General features: G+C 40.7%; 1 protein-coding gene across 1 annotated transcript; it reads left to right on the plus strand.

Annotated features, from left to right (window-relative positions):
• Positions 1-232: 232 nt before the first annotated feature.
• LOC311049906 (myosin heavy chain, fast skeletal muscle-like) lies at positions 233-16,932 on the plus strand (the record flags this gene model as incomplete). The annotated part of the gene is made up of 40 exons (XM_084063826.1): positions 233-439; positions 529-672; positions 902-1,058; positions 1,168-1,195; positions 1,285-1,393; positions 1,525-1,617; positions 1,706-1,769; positions 1,961-2,059; positions 2,150-2,253; positions 2,724-2,862; positions 3,725-3,843; positions 4,677-4,826; positions 4,926-5,096; positions 5,274-5,461; positions 6,341-6,456; positions 7,757-7,821; positions 8,143-8,230; positions 8,346-8,463; positions 8,550-8,673; positions 8,770-8,906; positions 9,064-9,319; positions 9,494-9,736; positions 10,033-10,209; positions 10,297-10,442; positions 10,527-10,617; positions 10,705-11,094; positions 12,121-12,247; positions 12,401-12,519; positions 12,619-12,815; positions 13,445-13,628; positions 13,719-13,884; positions 14,123-14,247; positions 14,673-14,981; positions 15,102-15,305; positions 15,407-15,532; positions 15,623-15,793; positions 15,879-15,983; positions 16,085-16,180; positions 16,583-16,711; positions 16,817-16,932. 40 exons carry the CDS (start codon positions 233-235, stop codon positions 16,835-16,837), a joined length of 5,802 nt encoding a protein of 1,933 aa, XP_083919952.1. The 3' UTR covers positions 16,838-16,932.
• Positions 16,933-17,296: the final 364 nt, after the last annotated feature.

The raw sequence follows: 17,296 nt of genomic DNA on the forward strand, positions 1-17,296 counted from the left end.
TTGAATCATTCCACTCATGTTAATGTCCTCAAAATGATGTGTTTTTTTTCCATACTTAAGGGTTGCACTCAAGGTTTCACTGCTGCTGGTAGAGGGGAAAAGTGAGTGTTCATAATTTTCTGAGCTACACTAAGCTATAACCATAAGAATAGTCCTACAATTATCTGCTCAGATCTCAAGTCAGCAAAGGCATCAACACCATCTATTTGTCTGTCTACAGAAAGCCGCCACCATGAGTACGGACGCAGAGATGGAGCAGTATGGCAAGGCCGCCATTTACCTCCGTAAGCCAGAAAAGGAGAGAATGGAGTCTCAAAGTGCGCCATTTGATGCCAAATCTGCAGCATATGTGGTCGATGCTAAGGAGCTGTATGTCAAGTGTAAAATCATAAGCAAGGACGCTGGCAAAGTCACGTTGGAAATACTCGAAACAAAGGAGGTACGTAGGTAGAGGTGGATCTAAAATCAAATAGTGACACAGTACAACTGTAATCGCAAGACATTCTAAAGTTGTGTTTTTATTTATAGGAAAGAACTGTAAAGGAGGATGATGTCACCCCTATGAACCCTCCCAAGTATGACAAAATTGAGGACATGGCCATGATGACCCACCTCACTGAAGCCACTGTCCTGTATAACCTCAAAGAGCGTTATGCAGCATGGATGATCTATGTAAGGTTTTCTACATGATGAGAACAGTACAGTATTGCACCTGTCGATAGCAAAGAAAGAAAAATACAGAGTACAAGTTATATCATCGAGTGAAATCCATAGAATAACACATTCAAACAAACTCATGGTTCTGAAGTTAACTTGCTCATTAGTTGATGCCACTTGCAAGTTGTGACTAATCCCAGCTCTAGTGATCCGTTGTTAATGTTCTCTCTCTTATCCCCTTCAGACCTACTCTGGCTTGTTTTGTGCAACTGTGAACCCCTACAAGTGGCTCCCAGTGTACGACCAGGAGGTTGTAAATGCCTACAGAGGCAAGAAGCGTATTGAGGCTCCACCCCACATCTTCTCTGTGTCTGACAACGCTTATCAGTTCATGCTGATGGGTACGTACTAGTCAGGAGAACAATGTAAAAAATATATATATATAATTCTAATGGTGTAAAGTGGTTTTGTGCTGTATCCATGACTAAATGTTTGCTTTACATTTTACAGATAAAGAGAACCAGTCTGTGCTGATCACGTAAGTTTCCCATCTAATGGGCATTAAAAAAGAACATTGTACGCAAGTTCACTAACTGCATTTCTCTGAATGTATGCATTTATAACCAGTGGAGAATCCGGTGCTGGAAAGACTGTGAACACCAAGCGTGTCATCCAGTACTTTGCAACAGCTAGTTCTGGTGGAGAAAAATGTGCGGCCGATAGCGGTAAAATCAAGGTATATGTACAGGTTTTTAACATTAACAAAAACATGATTTTTGAACGTGAAGCATTTATATACAATATAGAAATGCAATTAAAAATAATTCTGACCAAATTTTAAATATGGCGATGTCTAAAATATTCTAGGGGTCACTGGAGGATCAGATTATTGCAGCCAATCCCTTGCTGGAGTCCTATGGTAATGCCAAGACTATTAGGAATGACAACTCCTCTCGCTTTGTAAGTATAAATAATGACATTTTATGAGAAAACCTGCAATGATTCCACAATGTTAGAGGGATGAAACAGATGTTGCTATATCAAACAGGGTAAATTCATCAGAATCCATTTCGGCACAACGGGTAAACTGGCCAGTGCTGATATTGAGACATGTAAGTATGAAGTTCACAGATTATAAATTATATACAGTATGCGTTAATTTGAGGATTACTTTTTGAGTTGTGTACAACCCATATAAGAGTTATTATTATTATTATTTTATTGTTATGAGTTATGTACAACCCATATAAATGTTATTATTATTATTATTATTATTATGATGAGTTATATACAACCCATATAGATCTGCTGGAGAAGTCTAGAGTGACCTACCAGCTTTCTGCAGAGAGAGGTTACCACATCTTTTTCCAGATGATGACCAACCACAAACCTGAGATTATTGGTAAGTGGAATTACTGTTGATGCTGTGAGTACAGGTACATAAATGAATGAATAAAAACACATATTCATGTTTTTTTTAATCCTTTTTAAGAAATGTGTCTGATCTCCGCCAACCCCTACGACTTCCCATTGATCAGCATGGGTGTGATCACTGTGGCCAGCATTAATGACAAGGAGGAGCTGGACGCTACTGATGTTAGTGAACATATTTTAATCTTTCTAATACTCACTGTGCACTGCAGTCAGTTGCTCTGCTAAATGTATTTTATAGAGCAGTGGTTGAAAGTACTTTGGAATTGTAGCAGTTGAGGCATTACATCTAGTTTGACTCGGTTCCACAGATGCATATTGTGAAAATAGCCGATCTACAGTACATGTTTTCACATTCTTTACCTCTTTCTTAGATATTATTCGACAATTTGGCCAATGTTTGACAATTTGCATAGTATAGTTTCTTGATTACTTTGGACACAGTAACGGTCTTATTTGTTTTATTTGAAATTATTTATTTTATGTCTTAAAAGTCCTAAATTGTCACTTTAGAAATGAGCAGATACAATGTATACACTTATACTGTATGTTGGATTGTTAACTGTTGAGTTGTACATAGTTTTAAATTATGTTTGTTAATCTAATGTTTAATCTCAATCTTTTGAATACATCAGGATGCTATTGACGTCCTGGGCTTCAACGGTGAGGAAAAGCAGTTAATCTACAAGCTCACCGGTGCAGTGATGCATCATGGAGTCATGAAGTTCAAACAGAAGCAGCGTGAAGAACAGGCAGAACCTGACGGCACGGAGGGTGAGCTGATCTTTATTATTGTTATTTATTTATTTTACATTTTTTTGTATTATCATTATCACGGAGGGTGAGCTGCATCTTCAACTAAGGAATGAAAATAATGCATACTTTGTCACAAGTATTGTATATACTTATATTGAACTAAGCTTAATTTATATTGACATATATTTTCAATATAAATCCATTATTTTACTTTTTTTCAATTATAATGTTTACGTTGGCACGGTGGCGCAGTCGGTAGTGCTGTCGCCTCACAGCCAGAATGTCCTGGGTTCGATTCCTACGGGGACGCTGCGGGCGCTGGGGGCGTGTTCTCTCCTCCGCATCATCAGTGCCCGTTCCCTAAGTGGGGTTCTCAAAAGGGCCTTTCTGTGTGGAGTTTGCATGTTCTCCCTGTGTCCCCTAAAAAAAAACATGCGGTAGTCCTGTTTTCTATACTGCCTCCCCCTGGTCAGTCGGGGCCTGATGGAGGGGAAAGGAATAAGGTTGGAATAACGTGTTCCTTCCACACGCTACGTCCTACTGGGGAAACTCCCCCCTGTCAGGTGATAGGAAGCGACATGCTCACTCTTCATGCATTGGAGGAAGCATGAGCTCAGTTCGGGGCTCTCCCCAGGCTGGCAGAGGGAGAGTAGTGCCCAGGATTACAGTTTAGGCAATTGGCACTGGGTTAAAAGAAAAAAACATATGTATTATACTGTTTAGACTGATGATTATTGGTTTTCATATGATCCTAGATTACTATCACTATGCGTTTGACGTATAACCTTGTGTCTACCTTGCTTACTGTAAATTGCTCTCTGGATTAAGAGCATCTGCTAAATGCCTAAAATGTAAATTGCAAATTGTATGAACATTTCAGAGGCTGACAAGATTGGCTACCTGTTGGGTGTAAACTCAGCAGAGATGCTTAAGGCATATTGCTACCCCAGAGTGAAAGTCGGAAACGAGTATGTCACTAAGGGACAAACTGTGCCACAGGTGAGTAAGTTACATTATTTCCATGTTCTGATTTCATACACACCTTATATTCTCAACACAGCATAGCATAAGAACTCTAATATATTTTTGAGTTGTGTCCAGACTGTCTTAAATGAATCAAAAATGATCCTCCAACATTATTCAAATTAATTTCTATGTATTTATTTCATATATGAAGAGCATACAAATATACCACTCTGCGGAAACATGTGCAGTTCCATGCACCTCTGACATATTATTTTAGCAGTATTATTAGACCTGTAAAAAAAAAAAAAGTAAAAACACTACACATTTTGTATGCAAAAATACAAACCCTCCCGCTCACTCAGCTAACACAGGGAAGCTGTCAGAACCTTCCCTAAAACACCCGGGACAGACTCTTCTCCCTTCTGGCTTTGAAACTGTGGAACAAACTCCCCATTGCAGTTACTGCAGAACGGCAGACTCACTCCCAATCTTCCGCCGTAATCTGAAGACTCACTTCTTCAGACTCCACCCTAGTCTGTCCTTGACCTAGCCTTGAAGACCTTTCAGGCTTATGCAAAGGCTTAAATGTAATTTAGATAGCATGTTATGTAGATAGATGCCAGGTTCATTTGTAGACCAAGCATCCTATAGTGTGTGTTTTTTTGGTTGATTTTACTGTTTAGACCGATGATAGGTACTTGGTTTATTTATGATCCTAGATTATTATTGATATGCATTTGATGTATTACCTCGTGTTTTCCTTGCTTACTGTAAATCGCTCTGGATTAAGAACGTCTGCTAAATGCCCGAATTCTGAATTGTAAATTGTGTAATTCATACCCCTACTAACGTTCCTATTCCCTTAGGTAATGAACTCAGTCGGTGCCTTGGCCAAGTCCATCTATGAGAAGGAGTTCTTGTGGATGGTCATTAGGATCAACGAGATGCTGGACACCAAGCAGCAGAGAAACCACTACATTGGTGTGCTGGACATCGCTGGTTTTGAAATCTTTGATGTAAGTGGCATGGACTTGTTTTAAGTGGGATAATCATTATTTTTGTCACAAAGACTTTAAGAGACTGCAGGCTAATGATCTAATGATATCCACCCACAGTTCAACACCCTGGAGCAGCTGTGCATCAACTTCACCAATGAGAAACTGCAACAGTTTTTCAACCACACCATGTTTGTTCTGGAACAAGAAGAGTACAAAAAAGAAGGGATTCCCTGGGATCTCATTGACTTCGGCATGGACCTGGCTGTCTGCATTGAGCTCATTGAGAAGGTACACAATTATTATTGTATAATATTAATATATTATTTATTATATATTATCATGGACTTGGCTGTCTGCATTGAGCTCATTGAGAAGGCATATTATTATATTATATAATTATATATTATCATGATGTTAATATTGTTTTTGTTTATGGTGTTTGTCTCTTTTGTCTTCTTTACAAAGCCCTTGGGCATCTTCTCCATCCTTGAAGAGGAGTGCATGTTCCCAAAAGCTTCAGACAAAACTTTCAACGACAAGTTGCATGGCACACATCTTGGAAAGAATAAGGCCTTTGAGAAGCCCAAGCCTGCCAAAGGCAAGGGTGAGGCCCACTTCTCCCTGGTTCACTACGCTGGAACGGTGGACTACAGGTAGAGCATTATGTGCCATACTAAGTAAAATTAAAGTGTGCCCTGACTTAGGTTTTGCTACATTTACCAAGCTTTACGACTCTATGGTTTCCTCCATTTTATTTTATGCAGCAGGTGTGTTGGGTTTTGAGGAGGCCACCGAATGTAAAAATATTCACAGTAGAGCTTTGAGGTGTTTTCTCGGGGTGCACATAGGCCTACCACTAAGTTGGCCATTGAAGGTGACACAGGAAATCTGCCTGACAAGGCAGAGATGTGAAATGATCAGACTTTGGAACCGCCTTACCCAACTACCAGAAGAGAGGCTTACGAGAATAATATGTAACTAGTTCATACCCGTGGGGGGATATGCGCTAGAGATGCGGGGATGGGTTTTTTTGTCACCCGAATCCCCGTTAACAAATTCATTATCCATCCGTCATCCACCCGCGGTAATTATATCATCCTATTTATAGATCCGCACCAACCGCACCAAATAATTGTTATTTTCCTGATGTTAGTTTTCTTATAAACAATGTCACTCACCACTGTTGCGATGCAGTGACTGTAAACAATCCACAACCATGGTAACAACAAGCGAACGTCTTCATTGAGTTACTTTGGCTTTCAACCACTTTGTTGCCATGTCGGCTTATTATAAGCTTTTTATAAGCGACTTTTGGGCTTGTTTGTTCTGCTTTATTCTGCTTTATTCTGTTTGTGGTGTATCTTGGCGTATGTACATTTTGTGAATGTCTTATAAGCCTGTGCAGGCTGGGCATCTTGTGGTGCTGGACACTATGATAAAAATCTATCTATCTATCTATCTATCTATCTATCTATCTATCTATCTATCTATCTATCTATCTATCTATCTATCTATCTATCTATCTACTACAGCATCACAGGATGGCTTGAGAAGAATAAGGATCCCCTTAACGACTCTGTCATTCAGCTGTTCCAAAAGTCTTCAGTTAAACTGCTGTCTGTGTTCTATCCCCCACCTGAGCCTGAAGGTATGTTTATTAATCTCTGTTGGCACCAGTGTTTTACTCCCCATGAATACTTGTCTCAGCTCTGGACCCGTCCCTTCTTCTTTTAACCCTATGTCACCAAACGTATCATATATGATACACACATTACACTGTTTTTTTAATAAATCAGTTTAATCAATACTTGGACCAAGAACCTGTTGTATCATATCTGACACATCCCCACTTCCCCCTGGACCATACCATTAGCACTGCAGGTAGTTACAGAGCCTCAGGTGGTCTGATCCAAAATGGCTGCCATCAACTAAACAGGAGAGGTTGATGCACTACTAACAAACAATTATTTTTTAAGCAGTTCTGGTAAGTTTTCCTAGTATATCTTTACTAATATTTTGAAGTAAGTGTTGGATAACTTGAATGCACTTATGAGCTCTCAACATTTAGCATTTGAGTTTGTTTTTTATGATGTCAAAAGTGTTTGTATCATATTTGATACTACAGGTCTAAAAGAAATGTTTTTTTTTTTTTGTAATGTTAAAACCGACTTGAAATACCCCTTTTAATACCTCTTGTATCAAATATGATACAACAAATAAATGATACAAAGGGATGTTAAAAAAAATCAAAAAAAAAAATCAAAAATGTTTTAAGACCCAATAAAGTGTCCCTTTTCAAAATTTTGGAATTTTCTGACCTTTCCTTCATAGTTCAGGTTCTACAGGGTTTAAGCATACTGTGGTGCAGCCGTTATTAAAAAAGAAGAATCTAGACCTTTCCGCTCTTTCTAATTCTAGGCCCATCTCACAGCTCCCATTTTTAGTCAAGGTTCTCGAAAAGGTAGTATATCTCAAGCTTCAATCTTTTTTAATCACTCACGGCATCCACAACACCTTTCAGTCAGGTTTTAGAACAGGCCACAGCACCGAAACAGCCTTTTAACTCTTTGACTGCCAGATCAATAGTGTAATAGTGTGCCACTGCTGCCAGCAAAAACATTTTACTGTACTTTTGAAAAATCATGGAATATTGTCTGTGACCAGCATCCTCATGGAGATGGGGACGCTACATGCACAGGGTTGTCGTAGAGGGGGAAACAAATTGTCCGGTCGCGATCCTCCATTCAAGAGCTATGGCCGCTTCAATGATGCTTGTTTTGTCATAAAGCAGGAGGAACGGAGATCTAGAAGAGAGATATGGCCGTTTCTTTTGCTCTGTTTGACTGTTTTTTAATTTGTTCTTGTGAAGCAATTTGGTTCAACCTTGGTCATTGAAAATATGCTATATAAATAAACTTTGATTTGATGATTCTAAAAAATATAAACAGATAACACAAAGAAGGGAGGCAAGAAGAAGGGTGGTTCCATGCAGACTGTGTCTAGTGCTTTCAGGGTAAGAATATGTATTCATTATTATCAATATTATATTCCTGTAAGAATGAAGCATTATTATTATCAACATTATATCCATGTAAGAAGTAGGCTTTTCATGTTGGAATTAAACAATTTCTGTATCATAAGTTGTGTGCTTGTAGATCAGCCATATTTGAATAGCTAAAGTTTAAATCAGTGGTTAATGTATGTTTTAGAACAATCTAAGCTGTAAAGTAACAAGTATCTAAAGTGTTCAAATAATTGTAGTGGAGGAAAAAGCACAATATTGTATGACCTTTTACTAATAATAAGCCTACTTGGCTCTTTTATGTCTCAATAGGCGAACTTGGGGGTGCTGATGACCAACTTGAGGAGCACTCATCCTCACTTTGTGCGCTGCCTCATTCCCAACGAGTCCAAGACTCCAGGTAAACACAGAAAATAAAAATGTAAACAATGATTCAGAGGTGGTCATTTAATACAACCTTGGCCAGTGTGTAACTATTCTGTCCTAATAATAATAATGGAGCAACATCTTTACAGGCCTGATGGAGAACTTCCTGGTTATCCACCAACTGAGGTGTAACGGTGTGCTGGAGGGCATCAGAATCTGTAGAAAGGGCTTCCCCAGCAGAATCCCCTATGCTGACTTCAAGCAGAGGTATTCAATCCCTTTTTCCAGCATTTTTTAGTTCCAAACCTATTAACAGGAGGCACACAAAATGACCATGAACTTCTGCTAAACAGGTACAAAGTACTGAATGCCAGTGCATGTCCCGACGGCGCGTTCATGGACAACAAGAAAGCTTCTGAGAAGCTGCTTGGGTCCATTGACGTTCCCGTTGATGAGTACAAGTTTGGACACACCAAGGTAAACACATTGTGAACCTGGTTTAACATTATCGAGAGAGGATTAAAAGTTGATTTTACAGAGGTTTAGTTACAGTGTTTGTAAAATTGTGTTCAGGTGTTCTTCAAAGCTGGTCTGCTGGGTACGCTGGAGGAGATGCGAGATGAAAAGCTGTTCGCTCTGGTCACCATGACTCAAGCTCTCGCACGAGCTTACCTCATGAGGAAGAATTTTGTTAAGATGATGGCTCAGAGGTACTTTAAAAACATAATTTATTCAATATTTAGTATCATTTGTAAGTACACTTACTGTTCAATACAATTTTGTTATAGTGTCAAATCACTATAATAAAACTAATACTTCTTCCATCACCGTCCACAATCATGACACACTTCAACCGTTTTTCCACAGAGAGGCCGTTTTCACCATCCAGTTCAACCTTCGCTCATTCTGCAATGTGAAAAACTGGCCATGGATGACGCTGTACTTCAAGATCAAGCCTCTTCTGCAGAGCGCTGAGACTGAGAAGGAACTGGCCAACATGAAGGAGAACTACGAAAAGATGACGACTGACCTGGCTGCTGCCCTGGCCAAGAAGAAGGATCTAGAGGAGAAGATGGTGGCTCTGATACAGGAGAAAAATAACCTCCTGCTGTCATCAGCATCAGTAAGTAGGCTACACTGGACATGGTACAATTCCCTCCCTCAGATCACAAAGCTGTGCTTTCTAACACTATGCTCCTAAGAGTCTGTGACCCCAACAAGCAAATGCAAAAGTACGTCTTGACCATAACAAATGCTGACATGCTTTTGTGTTTTTTTCTTTTTCATTGACCACAAGGGAGATGAAGCATTGAATGATGCTGAGGAGAGATGTGAGGGTCTTATTAAAAGTAAGATCCAGTTGGAGGCAAAGCTCAAAGAGACGACTGAGAGACTGGAGGACGAGGAGGAGATCAATGCTGAACTGACCGCCAAGAAGAGGAAGCTGGAGGATGAATGCTCTGAGCTCAAGAAGGACATTGATGACCTGGAGCTCACCTTGGCCAAAGTGGAGAAGGAGAAACACGCCACTGAAAACAAGGTATAGATTATACACTCTCTGGGGTTTTATCGAGTTAGTAGTCATTGCTGTCGGGCTGAAACCTCCTATATCCATATTAAATTATATATGTATTTTATTTTTTTGTAAATGAATGCCCTAATTGATCATACTATAGCATCACACATCAAAAAAATCTACAAACTCTGCTACTCTTGCTATTTTTGGGTGTGAATCCTGACAAGTGACTGTTTTGGACACATGAGGTTTCCACCCGACAGAGACCAAGTGCAATATTGATCTATTCCATGACAACAAATTCTGTTCTGCTTATTTAGGTGAAGAATCTGACCGAGGAGATGGCCTCTCAGGATGAGGGACTTGCTAAGCTGACCAAGGAGAAGAAGGCCCTCCAAGAGGCACATCAGCAGACCCTGGATGACCTGCAGGCAGAGGAAGACAAAGTCAACACTCTGACCAAGGCCAAGACCAAGCTGGAGCAGCAAGTTGACGATGTGAGTTTTACCAAAGTGAATCGGATGTTTGGAACATGTTTATTGTTTCACTGAATGATGATGAACAAATCCTTTATCATTGTGCAGCTGGAGGGTTCTCTGGAGCAAGAGAAGAAGCTCCGCATGGACCTGGAGAGAACCAAGAGAAAGCTGGAGGGTGATCTGAAACTGGCCCAGGAATCCATCATGGACCTGGAAAATGACAAGCAACAGTCTGAAGAGAAGATAAAGAAGTAATGTTGACCAACAATATGCAATATCATGGAGAGAAACCACCTGCAGAATGACACTAAAATATGATGTACTGTATTCCACAGGAAGGACTTTGAAGTAAGCCAGCTTCTGAGTAAGATTGAGGATGAACAATCTTTGGGGGCTCAGTCACAGAAGAAGATCAAAGAACTCCAGGTATTTTTATATTTTGTAAAATCATTAATAATAAGTAAGAGTGAATTATTACTTTCAGATGTTAATCTACCAACATTCATTTGAAAGGCTCGTATTGAAGAACTGGAGGAGGAGATCGAGGCAGAGCGTGCTGCTCGTGCCAAGGTTGAGAAGCAGAGGGCTGATCTCTCCAGGGAACTTGAGGAGATCAGTGAGAGGCTTGAGGAGGCTGGAGGAGCCACCGCTGCTCAGATAGAGATGAACAAGAAGCGTGAGGCTGAGTTCCAGAAGCTGCGTCGTGACCTTGAAGAGTCCACCCTGCAGCATGAAGCGACTGCCTCTGCTCTCCGTAAGAAACAGGCTGACAGCGTTGCTGAACTGGGTGAACAGATCGACAACCTCCAGAGAGTCAAGCAGAAACTGGAGAAGGAGAAGAGCGAATACAAGATGGAGATCGATGACCTGTCCAGCAACATGGAGGCTGTTGCTAAGGCTAAGGTATGATGGAATGCATTTGTGTAATATAATTCTTCAGATAACACTTTTTAATTTTTTCATATTCATTTCGCCTTTATATAATCAGAAAGGTCAATTGAGAGCAAGCTCTCTTTTCCCTGATTACAGTAAACATAGCATAACAGTAAACAAAATAAATTACAAGATAACAGACATTTCAGATATTCAAAGAATGCAAGTGCAGATCTCAGAGTATTTTTCACAAACTGTTTAAAGCGATCGAGTGCCCATGCGTCTGGCATAGAAAGGCAGTCTTACCCAGCTCAGATTTAACACTGGGAATGTTTAAAACCAAGTTATCTAGTTGATTGGTGATTGCAAACTCTAAATGTTAATACGCTAAGATAATTAGGCAATTTCTTAACCACTTAAACCCCAACATCCGTGTTGTGAGCTTGGCGTTCAGCTATTTTCAGCGAAAGCTTTCCCAACGACACCCATAGTCACAAAACTAGAGGGACCGTTAACAAACAGCCATGAAAATTCACCTTTCTAGGAGGCCAAAAAGGGAGGTAGTACTATTTTCCTTCTAGACAGACGACCCCCCCCCCCCCTGTTATTGTACATACATGTATACTGTAGCTTTTTATTTAATTTTTTCCCCCTTTTTTATTTTTTGTTGTACAAAGTGTTATCTTTTTCAGTTTTTTTTTGTATTGATATTTGAACTTTGGTGCCATTATATATGTCTATGAATTGAGTAAAGATATTCAATCAATCAATCAAAAATAACAGAAAACAGAAAAGACACTAGTCCTGAGGGACTCCTCTCAACCATATGGGGTTTAAGTAGTTAAATAAGGCTTTGTGGATAAAAACAGTGCAGTGCTGTTCTCTCCTAGTAGCTAATGATGGCCAACCCAGTGATGATGAGTAAGGAAACCATCTTCAGTTATAAACAGGAGGGCTGAATGATAGACTGCATCGAGTGGCTTTACTTTTCAAATCAAAGCAATGAACCAATCAGAAAACAAACCATGATTGAATACGTCCAATGTTCATTTATAGGGAAATCTTGAGAAGATGTGCCGCACCCTTGAGGACCAGCTTAGTGAAATCAAGGCCAAGAGTGATGAGAACGTTCGCCAGATCAATGATGTTGGAGCTCAGAGAGCAAGACTGTTGACAGAGAACGGTAAATGTTCATCTTAAAGTCTACTTTGTCTACATGGTTTGTTGATGGTACTTGAGCAAATTGACCATGATTAGAGATAATGCTTTGATCAGCAGTTATCTCTGGACTTTGATGTTTGAAATGTTTGAAACGAATATTACAATTTCTAACTAGGTGAGTTTGGACGTCAACTGGAAGAGAAAGAAGCTCTGGTCTCTCAGCTCACCAGAGGCAAGCAGGCCTTCACCCAGCAGATTGAGGAGTTGAAGAGAGTTGTTGAAGAGGAGGTTAAGGTAAGGAACAGTTTTTCTTTAACCTTTTTTTTATGCCTAGTTTTATATTTTTGGTAATTTCATTCAGCTGACATTATTTTGGTAATTTCGTTTTGACAGGCAAAGAATGCCCTTGCTCATGCTGTGCAATCAGCTCGCCATGACTGTGACCTTCTGAGGGAGCAGTTTGAGGAGGAGCAGGAGGCCAAGGCGGAGCTGCAGCGTGGAATGTCCAAGGCCAACGCTGAGGTGTGTCAGTGGAGGAGCAAGTATGAGACTGATGCTGTCCAACGCACTGAGGAGCTGGAGGAAGCTAAGTAAGTGATCAGTGTTTTAAACCAGTGTTCCTCAAACCTTTTGGTGTCAAGGACCCCAAAATGTATATGTAATTGGCCGTGGACCACCCTCTGCAAAGGTTTTGTGCCAGGGACCCCCAGAAGATAAGATTTATGTTAAAACAAATTCAAAATGATTCAAAATTTTACAAACGTTTTCGATATTTTTCAAAAACAAAATAGCAGAAAATAGCAGATGTACAAGCTTTTAGCATAGAACAAAGTGACACGCAGTGAGCTTGTAGATCTGCTATTTTTAAATAGCCAACGCATCAATGGATAAAGTGGTTGAAATGACCTTTATACTACATTAACTATTTTTGTTGGGGACCCCCTGGGGGTGCAATACGTTAGTCCGACAGCGCATTCCTCCGACAGCGCAGTGCTCCGACATTAAACAGTAAACCCGAACCAAACCCGCACCCTAACCCTAACCGCACGCGGATGCCACATAGTCGGAGAAAAGGTCTGTCGGATTAACGCATGCCTCCCCCCCCTGGACCCCCCCCCCCCAGAAATCACTTTGAGATACAATGTTTTACACTGTCAGGTACCACTAACTGCAAAATATTGCCCATAATAATTTGATTCCATTCAACACTGATCAACAGGAAGAAGCTAGCCCAGCGTCTTCAGGAAGCTGAGGAGCAAATTGAGGCTGTGAATTCCAAGTGTGCCTCTCTGGAGAAGACCAAACAGAGACTCCAGGGTGAAGTGGAAGACCTCATGATTGATGTAGAGAGGGCCAATGGTTTGGCTGCCAACCTTGACAAGAAACAGAGGAACTTTGATAAGGTGCTTTGACATTCATTAGTTTAAAACAAAAATAATCCTTGCCTCCTTAAAGTGGGGTAAATGACACATTTCATTACAAATGCTTTGCAGGTCTTGGCAGAATGGAAGCAGAAGTTTGAAGAGGGACAGGCAGAACTGGAAGGAGCTCAGAAAGAGGCTCGTTCTCTCAGCACTGAGATGTTTAAGTTGAAGAACTCCTACGAGGAGTCTCTGGACCACCTGGAGACCATGAAGCGTGAGAATAAGAACCTGCAACGTGAGTCTTTCTCTACATTCTTTTTACAACTGTTTAAAATGTTTCTTCAACATTTTGTGCATATTTCTTTTGAGACAAAAGCTGGTGTTGTTAATGGGTCAAAAGGTCACCATTTTGTTTTTAAAATTATTTAAATGTTCAAGATTAATTGTGGATATAGGCTACACAAACTTTATTCAAATGCAAATACAAAATACTTGCTGACTGAATTTTTTTCATTATGTTCAATCAACTGCAGAGGAGATCTCAGACCTGACTGAACAGATTGGTGAGACTGGAAAGAACATCCATGAGCTGGAGAAGTCCAAGAAACAAGTGGAGACAGAGAAGTCAGAGATCCAGACAGCCCTGGAGGAAGCCGAGGTAAAACTGCAGAAGAATGCAATTGTCTATAGTGTAGAACCCACACAGAAGTAGTTCTGAGCGAGCTAGCTCTCTTAGCATTGCCTGTTGGTGCCGGACTGGTGAGTTGGCAGTCTGGGTTTGATCCCAGCTCAAGACGTTGCGCCATTCGTTACATTGGTGTCAGAGGTGGGATGCCTCTCCTTGTAAGAGGTTTGTGGAACATTAAGCACAAGGATGCGCTTCGACTCAAACAGGTCGTAGTGTAGCATGTTGGACTGATGAGTGTGTGATCAAGGTTTGATCCCAGCTCAGGGCTCTGTGCTATTTGCTACAATATTTTACGCTCCAATATTTAATTTCTTATTGAATTTCTTTCAATAAGTTTTATATTCAAACATTGTAGCAGTATTGATCTTACATTTTGATCCTGTGTTACATTTTAGGGTACTCTGGAGCATGAGGAGTCCAAGATTCTTCGTGTGCAGCTGGAGCTCAACCAGATCAAGGGTGAGGTTGACAGGAAGCTGGCAGAGAAGGATGAGGAGATGGAGCAGATCAAGAGGAACAGCCAGAGGGTGATTGACTCCATGCAGAGCACTCTGGACTCTGAGGTCAGGAGCAGAAACGATGCCCTGAGGATCAAGAAGAAGATGGAGGGAGACCTGAACGAGATGGAGGTTCAGCTGAGTCACGCCAACCGCCAGGCTGCTGAGGCCCAGAAGCAGCTGAGGAACGTCCAGGGACAGCTTAAGGTGCAAAACATACAGTAGTAGTTAGTAGACAGACACATATTCAAACAGTGGAGCTGCTCTGAAAGAAATTAGTCACATTCTGATGTTTCTCCTCACCACTTCAAATGTGATTTATTTTAGGATGCCCAACTGCACCTTGATGATGCTCTCAGAGCCCAAGAAGATATGAAGGAGCAAGCTTCCATGGTGGAGCGTAGGAATGGCCTCATGGTTGCTGAGATTGAGGAGCTGAGAGTGGCTCTGGAACAGACAGAGAGAGGCCGCAAAGTGGCTGAGCAAGAACTGGTAGATGCTAGTGAGCGCGGTGGACTGTTGCACTCTCAGGTACGTAAGTCGTAAAATGGTGTGTAAAAACTTCAATTTTCAGAATAAAATATTTTTTACATCATGCTTACTTACATTGTTCAACTGAATCTTTATTGTAGAACACAAGCCTTTTGAACACCAAGAAGAAGCTTGAGGCTGACCTGATCCAGGTCCAAGGTGAAGTGGACGACAGCGTTCAAGAAGCAAGGAATGCAGAGGAGAAGGCCAAGAAAGCAATCACTGATGTAAGTTAGGATGCCCTACCCTTATCTATTAGATATCCTAATGTCGTGCTTGATATAAACATCCAATACAATACAAACATGACTTTCCAGGCTGCCATGATGGCCGAGGAGCTGAAGAAGGAGCAGGACACTAGCTCTCACCTGGAGAGGATGAAGAAGAACCTGGAGGTCACAGTCAAGGACCTGCAGCACCGTCTAGATGAGGCTGAGAACCTGGCTATGAAGGGAGGCAAGAAGCAGCTCCAGAAACTGGAGGGCAGGGTAAGATGTAGTTTAATTCAACACTATAGTCATAGACAATGATATAAGAAGAAATAACCTCATAATGTATAATTCAACTGTGAAGGTGCGTGAGCTGGAGGCAGAGGTTGAAGGTGCGCAGAGAGGTGGAGCAGATGCTATTAAAGGTGTCCGCAAGTACGAGAGGAGAGTAAAGGAGCTGACATACCAGGTACTGTATATCATGTTCACTTCAATGACCATCATGCCTCTGACTAAATGAATAGATTGCATGAACATACAAATAATGTTATGAATTCACTCTGACTTTAGACTGAAGAGGACAAGAAGAATCTTGGCAGGCTTCAGGATCTGGTAGACAAACTGCAGATGAAGGTGAAGGGCTACAAGAGGCAGGCTGAAGAAGCGGTAAGACAAATATACATATTGATGAATTTTCACTTGGCCATGAGCATAGTGCCATTGTCATAGTGTAACTAAGACATAATAGGAATCAGTTATATAAAAAATAAGGCTGGTATTATTTGAATATGACCAACAGCAGAGCTTGTTCAGTGTCCATCCCGCTGCTTTCCACGAGCGGCACATGGAATCTCTAGATTGCTGTGCTTGTATGGCATCCGCACCGCGGAGAGGCTGTGGAAGCTCTGACCTTTTACTGTAACACATGTGCTAAAGGAAAGGCAACCTGTTCCACAACAATGAACACGTGCTGCAGACGCAGGCAGTGTGTTTCAGGCAAAATGGACTATAATTGCAAGCTGCTCTTTTCAAATATTGAGGCTTTGAACCATCTCTATCATATTGTAGGAGGAAGCAGCCAACACTCACCTGTCCAAGTGCAGAAAGGTTCAGCATGAGCTGGAGGAGGCTGAAGAGCGTGCTGACATCGCTGAATCCCAGGTCAACAAGATGAGAGCTAAAAGTCGCGACACCAAGGTAAATACATGTACAATATGAAGGTCTATAAAGATGATTATCTTTAACTAAGATTTAACCAAAGATCAATGTTGAATGTCTAAATGTATATTCCTATTCTTTCAGGGAAAAGATGCTGCTGAATAAGTTCTCCAATTCAAGTCACTATAAAATGTCATAAAATATGACCCATTGTATTCAATAAAGGCTGCAACAAAATCATTTGTTGTTTCTTGTGTTCATTACTTCGTCAATCACTTTTAATTGTCAGGTTTGTCATAACAATCTGGTTCCAACTCACATATCCACTATTTACTATTTTGTAAACCCATTACAAAGATAAATACATTTGTACTTAATCTTAGACGTCTTCAATGCAAATCACATGATGGTTTTCAAGTGCCAATACCTCCTCAGCATGCTCATAAGGTGCTCCTTATGCACTTGCTTTTTCATGATTTCTTTTACCAAATCAAATTTGTTTTCCACATTATTCTGTGGTTTGACAAACTATTACTGCTTTACAGGGACTTTAAATAACCGTAACTAGATGCAGCACAGCCAGATTTTTTTGTCAATAGCATTTATTAGACAGAAGACCAGCAT

This window comes from Gymnoscopelus microlampas, assembly GCF_963454915.1.
Source record: "Gymnoscopelus microlampas genome assembly, chromosome: 8".
In the NCBI taxonomy this organism is placed as follows: domain Eukaryota; kingdom Metazoa; phylum Chordata; class Actinopteri; order Myctophiformes; family Myctophidae; genus Gymnoscopelus; species Gymnoscopelus microlampas.